This window comes from Lepisosteus oculatus, chromosome 4, assembly GCF_040954835.1.
Source record: "Lepisosteus oculatus isolate fLepOcu1 chromosome 4, fLepOcu1.hap2, whole genome shotgun sequence".
Taxonomy (NCBI): Eukaryota; Metazoa; Chordata; class Actinopteri; order Semionotiformes; family Lepisosteidae; genus Lepisosteus; species Lepisosteus oculatus.
In genome coordinates this window covers 3,508,591-3,526,576 of record NC_090699.1, presented here as the reverse complement: position 1 = coordinate 3,526,576, position 17,986 = coordinate 3,508,591, and the positions used below count along the sequence as shown (strand labels likewise).

Genomic DNA, 17,986 nt, shown 5'->3' with positions numbered 1-17,986 from the left:
CTGTCATTTTATTCAGGTATAACGGTCATGTACCCTAGGATTTGGACAGCTGATACTGATGTTACTGGCTCTGCTCCTGATTCCTCCTGATATTTCACATTTATTCTCAAAATCCAGGGTCACAGGCTCTACAAAATTCAGCCTGAAGACCCTCACGAAGGAGTGAGACTGATTAAGGAGTGAACAGAGCTCACAGGACATGGCCTTTGGGTAGAACGAGTTTTGGAACACCTTCAGCCCCTCTGGAAGAACTTTCTGCTGGCCACTAGGTGAAGATCTCTTAAGGATTCCAAAAGGATTTCATGTACTACTTTACAGACGTGACACTGAAATACATCTTCTATTTACCTAACAGGATCAACCAATTAACACTAAAGAGATCGTCTGAGAGTGTATTCAATAACCTCTGACATGAGGGCTTAAAACAGCCCCTGTGTCATCAAGAGGAAACAGACCTACCTGCAGCACTGCAGATCCACTGCCATTCTGAAACACAGAGATACAGACACTGTTAATCACAGTCACACACTGGAGCACAGAGATACAGACACTGTTAATCACAGTCACACACTGGAACACAGAGATACAGACAGTGTTAATCACAGACACACACTGGAACACAGAGATACAGACACTGTTAATCACAGACACACACTGGAACACAGAGACACAGACACTGTTAATCACAGTCACACACTGGAACACAGAGATACAGACATTGTTAATCACAGTTACACATTGGTAATAAAATGTCAGTACAATCAGTGCTGTCAGTCAGCAGAGTTTCACACGGTGTACATATGTGATTTAGGAGCTCGCTTCACAGCATCTGCAGAAAGAGAGAGTAGATCTTTATTGTATTAAAGACCTTTATTGCTTCTTACCTGTTATTATAGCAGAGTTTATACTACAGTCTACAGTCAGTCCATTTCAGGATCCCCAGTCTCCACTGCAGTGTGGATCAGAGTGTCAGTGAGTTTGAGCAGCAGTGGCTGTAAGACTGGAGTTTCACTCAATAAGACTGAGCAGCACAAGGCAATAAGACACACAGACACATCACAGGACACCCTGGAGTCTGGTGCTTGAGCCATTGAGAGATGAAAAATAAACAGTCTGCTGTTAACAACAGTGAGGAATATTTCAAATTTAAAGACCAATCATTGATACTGAATTCTGTTCCTTGTTCAGTCAGATGAGTGAAAGTGTTGGCAATTCTCACACAGCCTGAGCGACCCATCCCCACAGTGACCAGTATCACTGCCTGAGATACAGTGATGTCCTGCTCACTGGTCACACTGCCTGATCTCTGGACATCAGCTGGACAGTGAGAGATGACCAGTCACGCACCATGGTGAGCACATCTCCACACCAGGCCTGATCCAGGAAGACTGACACACAGACAGTATCAGTCTGACACAGACAGGGCCCCAGCTGGCCCAACACAAGCAGTCAGAGCAGCTGTGTTGTTCCAGCACTACAGACACTGTGTGTAAAAGCAGGACACAGGCAGGACCCCCACAGTGTCAAGATACAGGCTGTTCACTCAGAACAGGGGGCTGATGGCCTGTTGTCTTCACTGTCTCTTTTTTTAGACTGAGCTCCATTGTAAAATTATTCAGTAATTTCTGTTTTAGGGAATAAATATTCAGAAGGTCTTGTAAAGTGGCTCAAGATCAGCTACACTTCGGAATGCAGTTTCATAGTTATACACAGTGCACAGGAAAGTTATACACAGTACATTTCGGCTAAGAACAGTTTTTTTTCTTTGCATGTTGCCAGCCTAGGGCTTTATAAAATTTAAAACACCAGACAGCTTTATGACTAAAGAAGACAGTTTGAGACTACAGATCACTCACCCAGTTCTCTCTGAAGCAAGTTGTTCACTGAAAATAATAAAGACACTCATTAGATATTCTAGTGTACGAAACAAGACACAAAGATAATACTTTATACCGATCTGTTTAACTACAAAATATCAAAACAAAAGATTATTTTTTCTTCTATACACTGGCTAAAATATATTAAAATCTGTTATTTTAAAAAATCAAAAAGTAAATATTATTTTTGAATGTGTACTTGAATCTTTGAAGTAGAGGGCTTTAAAGTATTTCACAACGCAGCCGATACAAAACATTCAAAATAATATTTACTTACCATTTAATGTCCATAGAATTTCCTGTTCTGTAAGAACCAAAAAGAGTCAGTAACACTGATACAGGCTCCTGCACTGACACAAGTATTTAAAGAATAAATAATAACACTAACACATTAGCCTGATATAATTAATATAATGCCATTCAGATTACCTCAGCGTTTCTCCGCTGTAACAGTCAGCAACACTAATATAGGCTCCTGCACTGACACCAGTTTTAAAGAGTCACACTAATATAATTAAAAAACACCTCCTTCTGTGGATCTGCTCAACACTGATTATTCTCCTATCAGCTGATGAGGTGGTGATTTTCTCATCTCGAGATGAGAAAGATGAGTCCTTCTGTTTGTGAAGTAATGTTCCTTTAAGATCTGCTGTGCTGAATCCTGCTGTTTTACTTGCATGAGCTGTATCAGACAGACTGGAGAAGATCCTGTCTTGACTGGTGTCTAGAGTGATGTGTTCAGTAGACTGTGACCCTGATATATTAACAGCAGATGTATCAGACAGGCTGGAGGAGATCCTGTACTGACTGGGGTCAAGACTGATGTGTTCAGTAGACTGTGTGACCCTGATATATTAACAGCAGCTGTATCAGACAGGCTGGAGGAGATCCTGTACTGACTGGGGTCAAGACTGATGTGTTCAGTAGACTGTGTGACCCTGATATATTAACAGCAGCTGTATCAGACAGGGTGGAGGAAATCCTGTACTGACTGGGGTCTAGAGAGGTGTGTTCAGTAGACTGTGACCCTGATATATTAACAGCAGCTGTATCAGACAGGGTGGAGAAGATCCTGTACTGACTGGGGTCTAGAGAGGTGTGTTCAGTAGACTGTGTGACCCTGATATATTAACAGCAGCTGTATCAGACAGGGTGGAGGAGATCATGTACTGACTGGGGTCAAGACTGATGTGTTCAGTAGACTGTGTGACTCTGATATATTAACAGCAGCTGTATCAGACAGGCTGGAAAAGATCCTGTTATTGACTGTAGTCCAGAGTGATGTGTTCAGTAGAGTGTGTGGACCCTGTCGTCACTCCTCCCAAAACACTGCCACACTCTTAACAGCTCTTCAGAGCTGATCAGTACTACACAAGTCACTGAGCAGAAAGAGCCCCAGTCCTGAGGAACAGCACCTCTCCTCAGCTCACACTGTCTCTCTCCCTCTCTGGCACAGGCTGAGTGAGGTTCTCCAGAGCTTCCAGAGTGGGTTCACTGAGACAGAGCAAACCACAGCAGGGATCTTCTCTACTGGGCTCACTGGTAGGGATGAGCGTGTGTGCAGCTCGTGAGATGTGTGTATTTGGATTAAGAGAGTTATTAAAATTTGAATGAATACACAATTTATTACAAGTAAAGATCGTGTCTTTAGGCCAGCATCTAAGAGAAGATTCAGTTGCATGAAAAGAGTTTTACTAAGTGCTCAATATAGCTGCAGAAATATAGAGAGTGGATCTGGCCATGTGTTTGAGTGTTTCCACAGGAACACTGAACACACTCTGTTCTGAAATCACCATAAACCCTAACCCACTCTTCTCCAGGGGGTAAGAGAAAGGATGGAGCCCAGCAGGAAGATTCTGGATGTGCTGGGCTGCTGTGAGTTTCCACACAGCTGAAAAGTTCAGATGTTCACTGTTGTCTATAGATGCTGATGAACCAACTCCTGACAGCGTTAAAACTCACCTCCACTGGATAAACACTCACATCTGAAGAGAGAGAGGTGTTTTAACCCTGGAAGGGGTGGTTCTGTAACTGTAAGGAAAGCTGTTGTGGGCCGGTACTGGTTCTGACTGATAGGAATATATCCTGTATCCTACAGTATAGATCTGCCAATATAGCCTACTCTGAGAAGATGATCTCCTCGGATCTTCAGTTCTGGACATGGTGTCTGTACACCGAATCCTGTTATCAAGAGTAGGTGTCCTTTGTTGCTGAAACACTGTCATATAGTGGGACTTTAAACCCATCCCTACACAAACATTTGCACAAATGAATATGTATATATAATGAGCACATACTGTCCATTCTTCTCCACTGGATCACCAGAAGTACTGATGCTGCTACAGTAACAGCTGCTGTTAGGAAGAGAGCCACCATCCATCCAGAGGGAGCAGGGAAATAGTCTCCTGGAAAACAGGACAGGAGTGTTATCCAACAGAAGCTGACCGATCAATAGCCGTGTGTTTTACTGTCAGCGTGAAATTAGATTTATATGTAATTTACAACAAACAGCCATCTCGAATGTCCACTAAAGCACTCATTAGTGTAAAGCACACTGCAGTATGCAAACGTCTGGTCTGGCGTCCCGAATTTCACTGCTCAAACCAGATTTCAAGGCAGTACTGGTATTGCATTAGATGTTACTGAAACAGTGGCTTCATTTAAATGTTTTTTCTTTTTAGTATAATGATCATGTCTTGAAATTCTAACATTTATATGTTATATAAACTTAAGCACTGTAAAATGTATACCAAGCTACCTGTTTAAACTGAAATGTGGCTTTACAGTGTTTTTTTTTCTGAAAAGGTGATAATATACCATGAATAAAGCCTGGATCAGACCTTCATTTTTTAAATCTGTCTGGTTTCACTGAAATTCTCAGAAAACGTGGAAATTCATGGAGTGACATCAAATAAATAAAAAAATTAACGAATCAAAACAACAATTGCTGATACGTTGTTGAGGAATTCCTCATACAGATGCATACAGTACCTCAACAATAACAAGGGAAATTGCAATATTAATAAATTCAATGTATTGATCTAAACATAGTGGAGAGTGTACCAGTTACAATGATTCTGATGGTACGCAGCAAAGTCATTTAGATACTTCTAAAAAAATTAAATAAAATCATTTTCTCATTGATTTTATACAGAATTACAAAATTCTGTATACAGTATGTAATTAAAAAATGATAATTCTATTAGTGTTATACAGTATTGTGACATACAGTATCGTATTTGGAGTTGTAAATATTGTACTTGATGAAGTTGCTAGTACAGTGTTCAGTGTTATGCGATATGAATAGCACAGGAAAGCAATAATGGATTAATAATTTAAAAATAACATTTACAATTCTGACAGCCACACCACACAGTGGTATTTTAAGGATTAAGAGCACCACCTAGGAGTTTACAGATAAGTGCAGTCCTGCATCAGAGTATTTCAAAAAATAAGAAAGCAATGCGCTGGAGTCCATGACACCACAGTAAACCTCACACCCCGTGTCTAGATGGCTGCTTGTGTAATGCAAACCGTTTTAAACAACAGTAAAGTTAACTGCATTATCCCCTAAGTATCAAGCTTACAGGCTGCATAGACAACAATCAGACTGAATACATTTTAATCTTAAATTGTCAGGATGAATTAACACTTTATTACCTTAATAAATTAACACGTACACACATTCAATACTTGTCATTAATTCATGAATATGAATTATGTGAGCATTACACAGCAGAGTATTAAGCTTTGAGTGATGATAATAGTTTCCTAGTGCAGGTTGTGCTCAGTGTCCCAGGTGTGTTATATCCTGGGTGTGTGTTATACCTCAGCTGTGTTACAGGTGAGCTCCAGTGTTCATGTTTAATACTCACTGGGTATGTGGAGCTGAGATCCCCAGTCTGGCTCAGGCTGTGTGCTTCTCACCAGGCAGGAGAAGATGTTGGACTCCTGTTTGACTGGGATGTAGCTGCTGACACTGAGGAACCCCTGACTGTCCGTGTCCACTGTGGGGGGCTGTGATGTCACCTCGTTTCCATCCCTGTCTGTCCAGATCACTGCAGGTTGAGGGAACCAGCCCTCTGATCTGCACAGCAGCTGGGCCTGATCTCCTCCAGGGGAGTGGAGAGACACTGAGGGCTGGGAGCCCAGGGCTGTGGGTTCAACACAACAGGAGACGTTTCACAGCTGATGAAAGTACACTGGAGTAAATGTAGCTGTCTTATTTTTTTGTCATCAGTGAACACAGAGAAATGATACTGTTTCAATACTCCAGTACGCCCCCTGAGCACCAGATCACAGCTGTCACCCCCCCTGAGCACCAGATCACAGCCCTCACGCCCCCTGAGCACCAGATCACAGCCGTTACGCCCCCTAAACACCAGATCACAGCCCTCACGCCCCCCTGTCTGTCTTCACATCCTGCTCCTGCTGTGTTTCCCTAGAAGTCTTATTCCAGTCACTTCCAGATAATACACATTGTGACAGGTGTGTGTAGTGTAGTGTTATATTGTGTTGTGTAGTGTAGTGTTATAGTGTTGTGTTGTGTGGTGTAGTGTGGTTCTTTACACCACTCTGAGTTCTTTTATTTACTGTGATCCATCTGAAACTTGATGGCTTTTAGAAACACCCTGTATGGAAACACACTGGGATTGAAAAAGCAGCAGTGTGAAGTCTGTCATTATTAAGGAATCAGTTTGCTGCTGTGATTTCAATGTGTTACAATATGTTTACAGCTGTTCTCACTGTGATTTGATGTGACTGACATAACCAGTGTTATTGTGTAAAAATAAAACCTGTATTAAATTTGTAGGTATTAACAGAATGTAAAATTATCTTTTTTGCCAAAGACCAATCCCGATATGTGGGAGTTTCTCTATGGGAGAGAAATATAGACAGTCACACCTCTAAAATGTATGGAAAAATCTTTCAAATTGACTCCGTATTAGGAAGCAATGTAACAGAATATGGATTTATATTTAACATACATGTCAATTTGTATTTGACTGTGAAATTATGAGATCTCTTGACTAAGAGCAGCTGAGCTCAATATATCAGTTCTGTTAATTCATTGTTTTATGTATCATAACTCATCATGTGTAATTGCTCATTTTTACTGCTCATTGAAGTGATCAGTGATTTACCACAAATGTAATTCTGGGAGAAAGACACTATCCTCTCACACCAAGGTCAATAACAGCTTCATCATCCATCTGTTCAGACCCTACCAAGCATGTGTACTGTCCATGGTCAGAGCGTCTCACATCTCTCAGTGTTAAAGACACATTGCCTCTGTGGAGCTCCTGCAGGAATAGACCAGCCCTGTCCCTGTAGGCTGGGTTCTGTCTCACAAGGTTATACTGGCCTGATTTATATAAACACACCGGGGCTGTGTAATCCTCTCTAAACCACCTGATCTGTAGGTCTGCAGCACTGATGTCTGGTGAGAGGTAACAGGGCAGGACAGCGTCTTCACCAGGGGACACAATCACAGGAGCAGCTGGACCTCGAACCTCAAACCTCACTGAAAGAGAAAGAGCACAGCTGACATGAGTCTTCAACCTCAACACAGACAAACACTCTGAGACAAACTGTAGACTCATCACTGGCAGAATAAAGCAGAGCAGCTCAGTGACACACAGTGTTTTCTACAAACAGCCCATCACTGATTCAGACCGACATGTGACTGAGGAGCACTTAAGATCAGTGAGTCTCATCTCACCATGTGCTCCTCTTCCTCACACCAGTCTTTCCCAAACTGGGGTCTGGATCTCTCACCCAGGACCCTCAGATCCTCACCTTCACTCACTGATAGAAGAGCTGTGACTGTGTTCACTGAGGGTCTGTTACTCTGCAGTTACGCTGGGGTTCAATACTTCCCACACAATCTGAACCCACATACAAATGGGGCACATGGATTGTAGTCATGGATCTGACTGATTCATTGTTTTATTCAGGAGTTTTTTAAAACACAAATGAAGATATTCGGCAATATCTAGACACATAATCCAGAATGGAGATAAACTACAGGCAAGATCCAGTCAGGCTCCTTCAACAAGTGTCAGTTGTAACATCTCTCCAGCTTCCACACACAAACTTCTGACACATTGTAATGTCCGGTGTTGTTTGTGTCACTCCAGGACTCCCTCTGTAAGCGATGAGTACCTGATGTAGCCAACATTAACTCCCACACTGAGGCACAGACTGGCAGAGAGGGTGAAGCAGCTCTCAGGTCAGCAGTGTGACTTGGCCATGATTGACAGTGTCTCTGGGTCTGTCAACTCATCCCACAGGTGCTCAGGGGTCTGATGACAGAGTGACTCAGTGGAGGACATTGATCCCAGACTGACACACAACATCATGAGCAGAAGAAAGGCTGATGACAAGAACAGACTGTTCAGCCCATCAGTGCTCATCACTGTCCTGCACTTTCACAGCACCAGGCTCAGATGTGAAAGTTCAGAGTCTGTGTCTCCACTGTGTGTCCTGGTGATGTGTTAATACCTCCCAGTGCTGCTGCTGACACAGTCAGTCTGGTCACATGGGGCTCCAGTACAGCTGATTGACCTAGTTTATGTTAGGAATCCCTGGTGGGAAGATACAAGGATCCTGTGCAGACGCAGGCACGGGTAATAGATGAGGCAGGCGAACAAACCAAAACGAGAGGCAAGGTCGTGGTCAAAAGGCGAAAGGCAAATCGTAATCCAGGAAGATCTCCGGTAGCAAACAGTCCGAGGCGAGAGGCGAGGTGCAAAGTCGAAAAGGCAGAAGGGAAATCCAATAACCAGAATAAACGAGGTACAGGAAAAACGCCAGGTAGAGTTCTCAAGGAGTAGACTCACTACCGAGCAGTGGGAAACAGGTGAAGATGGTTTAAATAGCAGTGCGCACCGCACGGTGAGTGTGCGCAGGTGGTTTAACTCGTGCGGCGGCGTTTGTTAATAATCACCCGCTGCTGGGGCTGATTAGCTCGCTTAAGACTTGGTCTTGACTGCCTGGTGGTCGTGACAGTTTAGGGGTCCTGAGATCAAGACTTGGACACGATTGGGGGTTTGCGTGGGGTGAGAAAATATTATATCATTAATGTTATTTGTATTTTAAATTTTATTTTTTAATTTTGTATATATTTTGAACACCTAACAAATGAAAGAATCTGAATCCAGAAACCCAAGACCTGAGACCAGAAATCTGGAACCCTGATCCAGTGGTGTCTTCCAGCAGCTGCCTGTTTTCAGTGTCACAGATCCTTCCCTCTGTCTGTTATCATCCAGTCACAGCACCATTCCTTCTCAGCTGTCTTCCCCATATTATAACCTAACTCCTCCTTTTCCTGCTCTTGCCCTCCTGCCTCCTTCCTTTATGACATTCTGTCTGGTTCATTCCTGTTTATTCTAACATGTTCAATATATTCAGTCCTACCTGTAAACAATAAGCAGGCATCCAACCATATCTTCTCTCTCTCTCCTGTTCCCTGAAGTCCGACACAGCTTACTGGTAGTCCAGATTTTCCAGCTCCCTCAAGTCTCATAATCCTCTGCTCCCAATTCACAGCTCCTCATCCCAAGGACTCATTCCTCTGGAACGCCCCTCCTCTCCCTACACTCCCTACATGCCTTGATGCTCTCCCTGCCTCCTGTTCCCCTCTTACTGCAGGGGCACATTAAATAAGGTGCAGACATGAATCTGGTCTGTCTCCTCATTCACTCTACTGGCTCCTCCCAATCCAGAAAAGCTCACTGCAGCCTCTGTCTGCTCTTGTGCTTAACCACACTGTTCCCAGTGTGTCAAGATCCTTATCTTCTTGATCTCCATTTCAAAAACAGGAGTTCAGCTCACTGTGGATAAAACATCTGTTCCTCCTGCAATCACTGAATTCCTTGAAATTCCTCAGTTCAGATTTCTGTCTCCTTCCTTCACCAGTAAGCTTGACTGCATTCAGTTGCATCTTTCTACTGCTTTTTCCACTAGGTGTGGCACAACTCTTGTCACTCTTGTCTTTGCTGGGTCAACTCAACAATTTGATTAAAATCATTCCTTGAGAAAAAGCATCCATGAGCATTGTCTAGATCTCATCTCATCAGATTACATCAGCGTGTAATCCTCCTGTCAATATGATGAAAATTGTTCTTGTGTTTCCATGTGCACTGTCAAGATCTCATCTCTTTAGATATCTCATAACATCAGCATGTAATCCTCACTTCAAATTGAAAAGTAAAGCTTCGGCTCTGGTAGTTATCTTTGGAAATCTAGAACGGGCTGTCAGTCTTATAAGATGTGTTTCAATCATCTCCCACACACCTTCAGCTTTCTATATACTCAGCTCCTGTCATCTCCTTCAGAGTCTGTCATCAAGGTCACTGGTTCTCAGCACCCTGGTCCTCAGGCCCTTTTCCTCTTTCTCTCTTTCTACACAGTCTTCCTCTTTGATCAAGTTGTGTCTGATGGTCATGGCTGCTTCTCCTGGGGCTACATTTGGATAAAAGCATCAGTCTTCATTCAGATAGACCTGCAGCTGTCTGTGTCATCAATAAGGAAGTTTGTCCTCCCTGCTTGTTATGTAACACCTCCATCTCCATCAGTTTCTCACTGTTGCAGCTCAAATCCCAGGACACTTCAAGAGCACCTCCCAGTGATTCTCTTTCCAATAAAGAGAAAGGCTTCCTGGTGTCTTGTTGCTTCTTTCTCTTAGCTCCATGAAATTTTAACTAAATCTGTAGTTTACAAAGAACAAATCTCTGTCTGTTCTTGCCACACTGGTACAGCCTCCTCAGTAACAGATTGTAACGAACACGGACTGGAATCCGTGTCGGATCTTGTAGAAGACCCTATGCGATGCGGTAAGAGCTGGAGAAAACAGGAGGCGTGGTAAAAGGGAACACACAGGGGTTTAATAGTGCACAAAATAATAGTGATAGTCCGTGAGACAGTGTACGGGGAAGACAAAACGGCATCCAAATCCAAACGGGTCCAAGGGCAGGTCAAAGCACGGTCCGAAAGTCCATAAACTAGAAATCCATCCTGGAACGCGACAAAGTTAAAATCCCCGGGAGGGGGGAGCACACGGACAGACGAAACATGGAGGTCCAAGGGTGACGGGGCGAGATCCTCCAGACCCCGGGCTCAGGAAGCGGGAGGTGTCGGGGATGAGGCCTATGCCCTCAGGAGACGGACGTAGGGTTTCCTGGTGCTACGCGGGCCTCGCGACATCTTACCCTAATGATGAGCCCCGAGGACTGGAGGAGCTGGTCTTTAAATAATACACATAAGAGGGTACACCTGGAGAGCTAAATGACACGAACAATAATGAGAGCAGTGGAGCGCCCTCTAGGGAGGGATGTCGGGCGTGACACAGATCAGCAACCCATCACCTCATGACACACCTACAACTCCAGGCCTTTCCTCTCACAGCACTACTATGATAATTTAATACTCCTAAATGTTCTTACCGCAGATGGAAGAAGAGATGAAACAACAGATTTTAAGAGTTACAATTTTATGTTATCAGCTTCAGAAATTTGATTATTGGAAACTACTGAAATTTTCAGTCATCAGTGTGAAATAAAGGTTTCAGTCAGGTTATGCATTAAAACAGCAATAAGAGTCTCTCTGTACCTGATCGTGAGACACAGGACTGGTGGAGAAACAGCAGGGTCAAAAAGAGCCACTGTGACTGGTCAGACTCCATCTCTGAAACAAAGAAACACTCTGACAGAGATTAAATGTCTCTAGAACATGCAGTTAACCTTACTGAAATACACAGTAACCCTGTCTTGTCACTGTGCCATGTTCCCATTAACAGAAGCACTGATCATGCAGACCTTTTCAATGAAATCTATGTCCAGAGCAAAAGTACTTCCTGCAGTGAGAAGTTCCTCTTAATCTTAGTGCTGATCTGACTGTTCACTCACACACTGCTGTACCTGATTGATCTCACTGTCACTCCAGCACACAGCAGCTTCAGTCCTGACCTGACTGTTCACTCACACACTGCTGTACCTGACTGATCTCACTGTCACTCCAGCACACAGCAGCTTCAGTCCTGACCTGACTGTTCACTCACACACTGCTGTACCTGACTGATCTCACTGTCACTCCAGCACAGAGCAGCTTCAGTCCTGACCTGACTGTTCACTCACACACTGCTGTACCTGACTGATCTCACTGTCACTCCAGCACACAGCAGCTTCAGTCCTGACCTGACTGTTCACTCACACACTGCTGTACCTGACTGATCTCACTGTCACTCCAGCACACAGCAGCTTCAGTCCTGACCTGACTGTTCACTCATACACTGCTGTACCTGACTGATCTCACTGTCACTCCAGCACACAGCAGCTTCAGTCCTGACCTGACTGTTCACTCACACACTGCTGGACCTGACTGATCTCACTGTCACTCCAGCACACAGCAGCTTCAGTCCTGACCTGACTGTTCACTCACACACTGCTGTACCTGACTGATCTCACTGTCACTCCAGCACACAGCAGCTTCAGTCCTGACCTGACTGTTCACTCACACACTGCTGTACCTGACTGATCTCACTGTCACTCCAGCACACAGCAGCTACTACTCTGACTCTACCCATGCACTGTAAAGAAAGGAACAGCACTTTATTTGACAATACAATGTGTGGAAATAAAGCAGGGTTTCCTGTCTCCCTTCACAGATGGACAATAACATACCAGATTTACACTAAATTCTTCTTTACATACATTGTCATTGATCTCTGCAGTACTAAACACATTATACTGAATTAAACCTATAAGGTTCCGAAAAATATATATATAATGTTTCTTGTCTTATAGACAATAACAAAGCAGATTTATACTCACCTGTTTTTATATTAACAGGATGTTTACAGTATTAATTATAGTCCAGATTCAGAGTGAAGTTTTTTGTCTTTGTAGTGTTGAGAAATGTTGTTCTGACAGAGAGAAACGCCATTCAACTACAGGAAACACAAAGTGAAAGAAAAATCTTCAGCAGGAGCTGAAATTTACCATTTGCCTGTTAGATCCAATGCAGTGAAAATCCAGTGAAAACAGTGATATCATGCACCTTCATATTCACATTAATATTTACAGTGAAAATACAGTGAAAACTGTGATATTATACACCTTCAGATACACATTAATAATTAATCACTCGTGTGAATATCTGTATGGTCTGACTGCTACAGGACAGGCCTCACCCTACAGTACACTGTGCTGTTAATTGATGTGAGAATGACAGGATACTTACAGGCTGGATACTCTGATCATAGCGGTCTGAGCTCCACTTTCTATTGTTCAGAAAGAAGTGATTGTCTGAGGCCTTTTTCTGATTAGATTTGAAAAGCGACCTGCTCACTTTACTTCTGACACCGTCTTTATCGCAGTAAAGGACTATTTTCACTTTCACTTACAGAGCGGCAGGAGGATTCTGGGAAATTGGGCAGTGGCTTCAGGCTGTGTTGTTGTGATCATGCAGCTCGAGCACAAATCAGTGTTCAAGAGTGCAGGAGGTCTGGGACTTTCCTGTGAAACAAGTATATCAAGCTGAAACCCAGCTCCTCTTGTCCACAGGCTGCAAGATGTGGCTCTTCTCTCTCTTAAAGGAGAAGTTCAGCTCCTGATTGCCTGCCTGTGAGGCAGTGAGATCCTGAGTGAGGGAAAGGAGCTGTCAGGATAGGAGGTGTGTAGAATTATCCTCCTCCTGACTAAGTAAGACCTCCTGGGAGAAAAGGGATTTGTCCAGAGTCCAGTCTGGAAGGAGAGTGTGTGAGAACTCCAGTAGAGAGGTCTTGTCTCTAGTGATGATGAGGCAGGTTTACAGGCCTGTGGGCTCTGCAAGTGAGGGATGCTTGAGAACAGAAGGGGCTCACAGGTGCTTGACAGGGGGGCTGTGTGCTGGTTCCTTTGCCAGGTTCAATGGTGATGAAGGAACAACCAGCTGCACCAGGGCTGACTGGAGGCGTCAGCACCTGGAGGAGTGGAGCGTCTCTGGGTGAGGTAGAGTGTACCTGTCACCATCGTCATCCCTCCTCTAGAGGGCACTCAGACCCTTTTGTGTTGAGTTCATTATCACATTCAGCTGGCGTCTTGTTTCTTTATTTAAACCTGGTGCTCCAGAAGCTCAGGGCTCTGGATTGGAGGACTGATGCCCGAGGGCCCACCTACCATCAAGTCACCCTACGTCCGCGGCTTGAGGGCACAGGCTTCCTGACGCCGTCCAGACCAGCTGAGTCCAGGGCTCAGAGCCCCTGGCCTCATCACTCCATTTTTAATCTCCTTGTTTCATGTCCCTGTTCCTGTTCCTGCTTTTAATCATCTTGTCTTGGATGGATTCCCTGGTTTTGGATTTTGGACTGCGCCCGGATTTCCTACATTGGACTGTTCCCTGGACGCCTGTGTTGCCCTCTTGCACCTGATCACCATCAGCACCGCCCCCCGTTTGCCATCCCTTCTGTTCCTGACTGTGTTTTCCCCGTAGCCCTTTTCCAGTCACTTCCTGATCATACCGTCTGCACAGGGTCCTAAACTACACATCCTTACAGTACCTGCCCCCCACAGCTGAGAGAGAGGAGTCCTGATGGCACAGGGGGAACCCAAGTGCTCCCTGGGCCTGAACACCAGCAGACTGAGGGGTGTCTCTAAACAGCAAAGCAGCTGCCGTATATAAAGATCTGCTGGGAAAGGTAGTGAAGAGAGCTGTCTGAGGACTGTGAGCATAATTTAGGTGTCAAAATTGGAGAAAAGATCAGGAAAGGAATAAAAAAAACTGTTTCAAAGTCTAAGCATCTCTTTGAGGTGAAGTGGATCAATCAGATAGAGAAGAGAACCAGTCACTGCCTGGATCAGACTGTCGCTCCACACTGAGCTCACAGACAAGGAGCACACCGTGAGGACGACAGACACTGGCTGAGTTAGAGGACAGTGGCTGAGATTGGAGGATGTTATCTGTGGCTCAACAATATTCCAGCACTCCACAGTGGGGCTTGAATGGATTTTAAAAAGGACATGTCTAAAATCCTGCATGGAGATTTCATGAAGCACCTCAGTCATTCTGGGAAACAAACATGGTAGAAGGTGTTGTTAGATTAGACCTGATTGCAACTTCCTTGTGTAAATGCTGAGTGTTACAGTACGTCTGACACAGACCCAGCACAGCAGATCTCCTGTCAGCTCTGTCTCTGCAGGCAAGCAGGGTGGAGACAGCATCATGCTGTGGGGCTGCTTCTCAGCAGAGACTGTAGAGCTCGTTAGGATTGCAGGTATAATGGACGGAGCAAAGTACAGGCAAATACAGGAGGAAAACATGTTCCAGTCCACTAAAGACCACAAATCACCTTTCAGCAGGACAATCACCCAAAGTACAAGGTCAAACTACCCTGGAGTGGATGAAGAATAAGGAAGTTAATATCTTTGAATGTCCCAGTCAAAGTGCTGACTTGAATCCTATTGGGAATCTGTGGAAAGACTTGAAAATAAATTCTCTCTAATCAACTTGAGGGAGCTTGAACAAATCTGACAAGAATAATGGACAAAAATTACACCAGACCTTTCCAAAAAGACATTTCTCTCTTTAGTTTTCGATTAATATTTCCTGTATCTTATCCTACACTTGAGTGGCATGTCCAGAAAAGTGCTATATAAGTGTAAGCAATTATTATTATTAGTAGTAGTATTATTGCCAAGATTTCCAGTCCTCAGGAGCTTCAAAGCAAAGAGATGTTTGCTAAGATTCAGGGGTGATCAAAGCAATAATATAGTTTACCCTGGTTAATTAAGTTCTGGGTTAATGATTTAGTGCCTATCAAGAGTTCAGGAACAGGGTATAAAAACAAGCAGGTACAGACAGCAGAAGAGAGGAAGACAAGAGGGGCAGGAGCACAGCAAGGCAGAAGATCACCAGGAAAGAACAGGCCGGAGTTCAGTATTTGAATCCTATTAAGAGAGCTTGCTATCCTGAGGTTTTTATGGAGCTCTGATTTCCTGTGTAAATCCTTTGGTTAAAAGAGGCCTCTCCTGGCTAGTGTTAGTGTTAGTGTAGAAGAGAGATTTGTTCCCATTCGTTTTGCTGGAGCTGGGTCTGCAGAGAGATTTTACCACATGTTGTGTTTTGTTTAGCTCAGAAGGCAGCTTTCTCTTCTTTTGGCCTTTGTAGGTGTTAAATACATGGTAGCCGTCTGTTTTCCTCTGAATGTTTAGGATATGGGCCTCTGAAACACCTTGATCAGTAAATTGTACGTTTACATTGTGTGTATTGCCATTGTTAATAAATATTTGTTTAACCAAGTTTGCCTGAATTACTACTCACCAAAGTCATGCCAGAGTACAAAGAGCTCATGGCCCTCTAACTATACCCACTGCTCAGATATATCCTGTCATATTCTGTCATGATGCAGATGATAGAATCCGGAATAGAATAGATGATAGATCATCGTATCCGGAAGGGAGTGAAACAAACAGAGAAGACTAGGAACGGGGCTGGTAGACGAACAGGGGGTGTGTTGACGGTGCGCTGGTGCTCGGGGGGGGGGGGGGGGTGGTCCATACGACAATCCAGAGGGAGTCCGTAGGGAAAGCCAGGGTGAGCAAAAGGTCCAGAGCCGGGTGATCCATCCATGACTGACGAGACAAAAGTTAAAAGCCGGAGCGGAATCCGGGGAAGGGTCAGGGAATTAAAAGGGTAACGGGGCCGGGCGCTCCCAGCCCTGGACCCAGATGGTCAGGACGCCGTCGAGCCCTGGACTCGCGGGTAGGCGGGCTTCCGGGCGTCCATCTTCCTAAGCTGTGACTGGAATGGTAGGAGCGTCTACCTTTCTCCGATTTCTTCTTCTGTCACTGCACTACCTCCCTCTGTCCCTCCTGTCCTCTTCTGACCTCTAGAACTTAGTTTGCATGATCTAGAGGCAGCTGTTGAATGAATGGGGTTTACTTTCAACATCACAACAGAAAATAATTGCTTAAATAGTTTTCTCTGTGGTCAGTGAGAACTATTTTTCAAGGTTTATAAAAGTGTGTGCAGTATAATAAACAGCGAATTAATCCAGGTAATATTGTCCCCTACCAGCTCGTCTGATACTCCTGGAGTGTCAATTCAAAATGATAGAAGTCAAGTTCCCCTGATTCACCCCTCTGTCTGCTTTCACTCTGATCAGTGTCAGGCACCTCAGTGGCCCCTCCCACTGAACCTTGACCAGCCAATCATTCTGCTCTGAACTGGCTGAATACATCTGTCACTCATGTGTCTTCTGCTCTCTGATTAGCCTGCCAGTCTGTCAATCACCAGGACTCCCAGTCACATAATTGAAGTTGTAGATTATTGTGTCTTCCACTTTAGCAAAATGACTCTCTCTGAAAATCAACTCTCGTACTCAACTGCTCTAGAAAACTTTGGTTTCTAAACAGGTGAATCTACTTTTTAGCACACAGTACAAAACCTCCAAGCACACCACCGACAGGAAAGTGTGGAGTGAAACTGGTACCATGTGTTACTGACAAGAGCCCAGCCCAGCTTCCTGAGAGAGGAAACAGCACTCAAGAGCAACACTGTGAGTGAAGATCCTCAGTTCAAAACTATCAACAAAAATAAATTAATGTTAAATATATCTGATATTGCTTTACAAAAAACTTTATTTTCCATCAAACACCTGACAATTGTAAATTTGTAATTTATATTTCTAATAATATGTTAATGGCAAAACAAAAGTGTACTACTTAATAATTTACTCAAATATTTTTTTAATTTGAAAAACATTACATGTGTGACCTACTGTTTAATTTAAACATTTCGAACTGTCAGATTAACAAACACTTTTCTAGTTGTGAAGTTGTAACCCAGAAGATTTGCTCTTAAAGTGACACAGACCCTCAGTCAGTCCTCACAGTGAGCAGAGAGCAGCAGGCTGTCTTCATGACTTCTGCCTGTCAGCTGCTGACGTGTTCAATCTCTCCTCTCAGGGCTCAGTGCTGCTCTCAGTTCCAGGTCTCAAAGACCACAATAACCACGTTGCAGAAGGGGTGGAGCTGAGATTGTACAGTGAGCAGACTTCCTCAGACAGTTCCTGCACCTTCCTCATTATAACACTATGACAGCAACAAGATCCTTATTTTAGGAGGACAATA

General features: G+C 44.0%; 2 protein-coding genes across 3 annotated transcripts in view; both read right to left on the bottom strand.

Moving 5' to 3' along the window:
• Nucleotides 1-6,789, bottom strand: part of LOC138238069 (butyrophilin subfamily 1 member A1-like) — a 32,928-nt gene extending 26,139 nt beyond the window's left edge. The window contains exons 1-4 of one of the 2 annotated variants that reach the window (XR_011189254.1): nt 4,175-4,262; nt 2,155-2,181; nt 1,857-1,883; nt 777-829 (exon numbers count right to left, since the gene is read on the bottom strand). Coding sequence is in view for 1 of the 2 variants with exons in the window: in XM_069187929.1 (XP_069044030.1) it covers nt 4,175-4,253 (79 nt within the window). In the remaining variant the exon portion in view is untranslated. Of the gene's footprint in view, nt 1-776; nt 830-1,856; nt 1,884-2,154; nt 2,182-4,174; nt 4,283-5,752 lie in introns of those variants that run through there. The other variant, XM_069187929.1, reaches the window with a different exon arrangement.
• Nucleotides 1-17,986, bottom strand: part of LOC138238041 (E3 ubiquitin-protein ligase TRIM39-like) — a 373,132-nt gene that overhangs the window by 4,380 nt on the left and 350,766 nt on the right. The window contains exon 7 of the mRNA XM_069187843.1: nt 460-486. Within this exon, the coding sequence (XP_069043944.1) occupies nt 460-486 (27 nt within the window). The remainder of the gene's footprint in view (nt 1-459; nt 487-17,986) is intronic.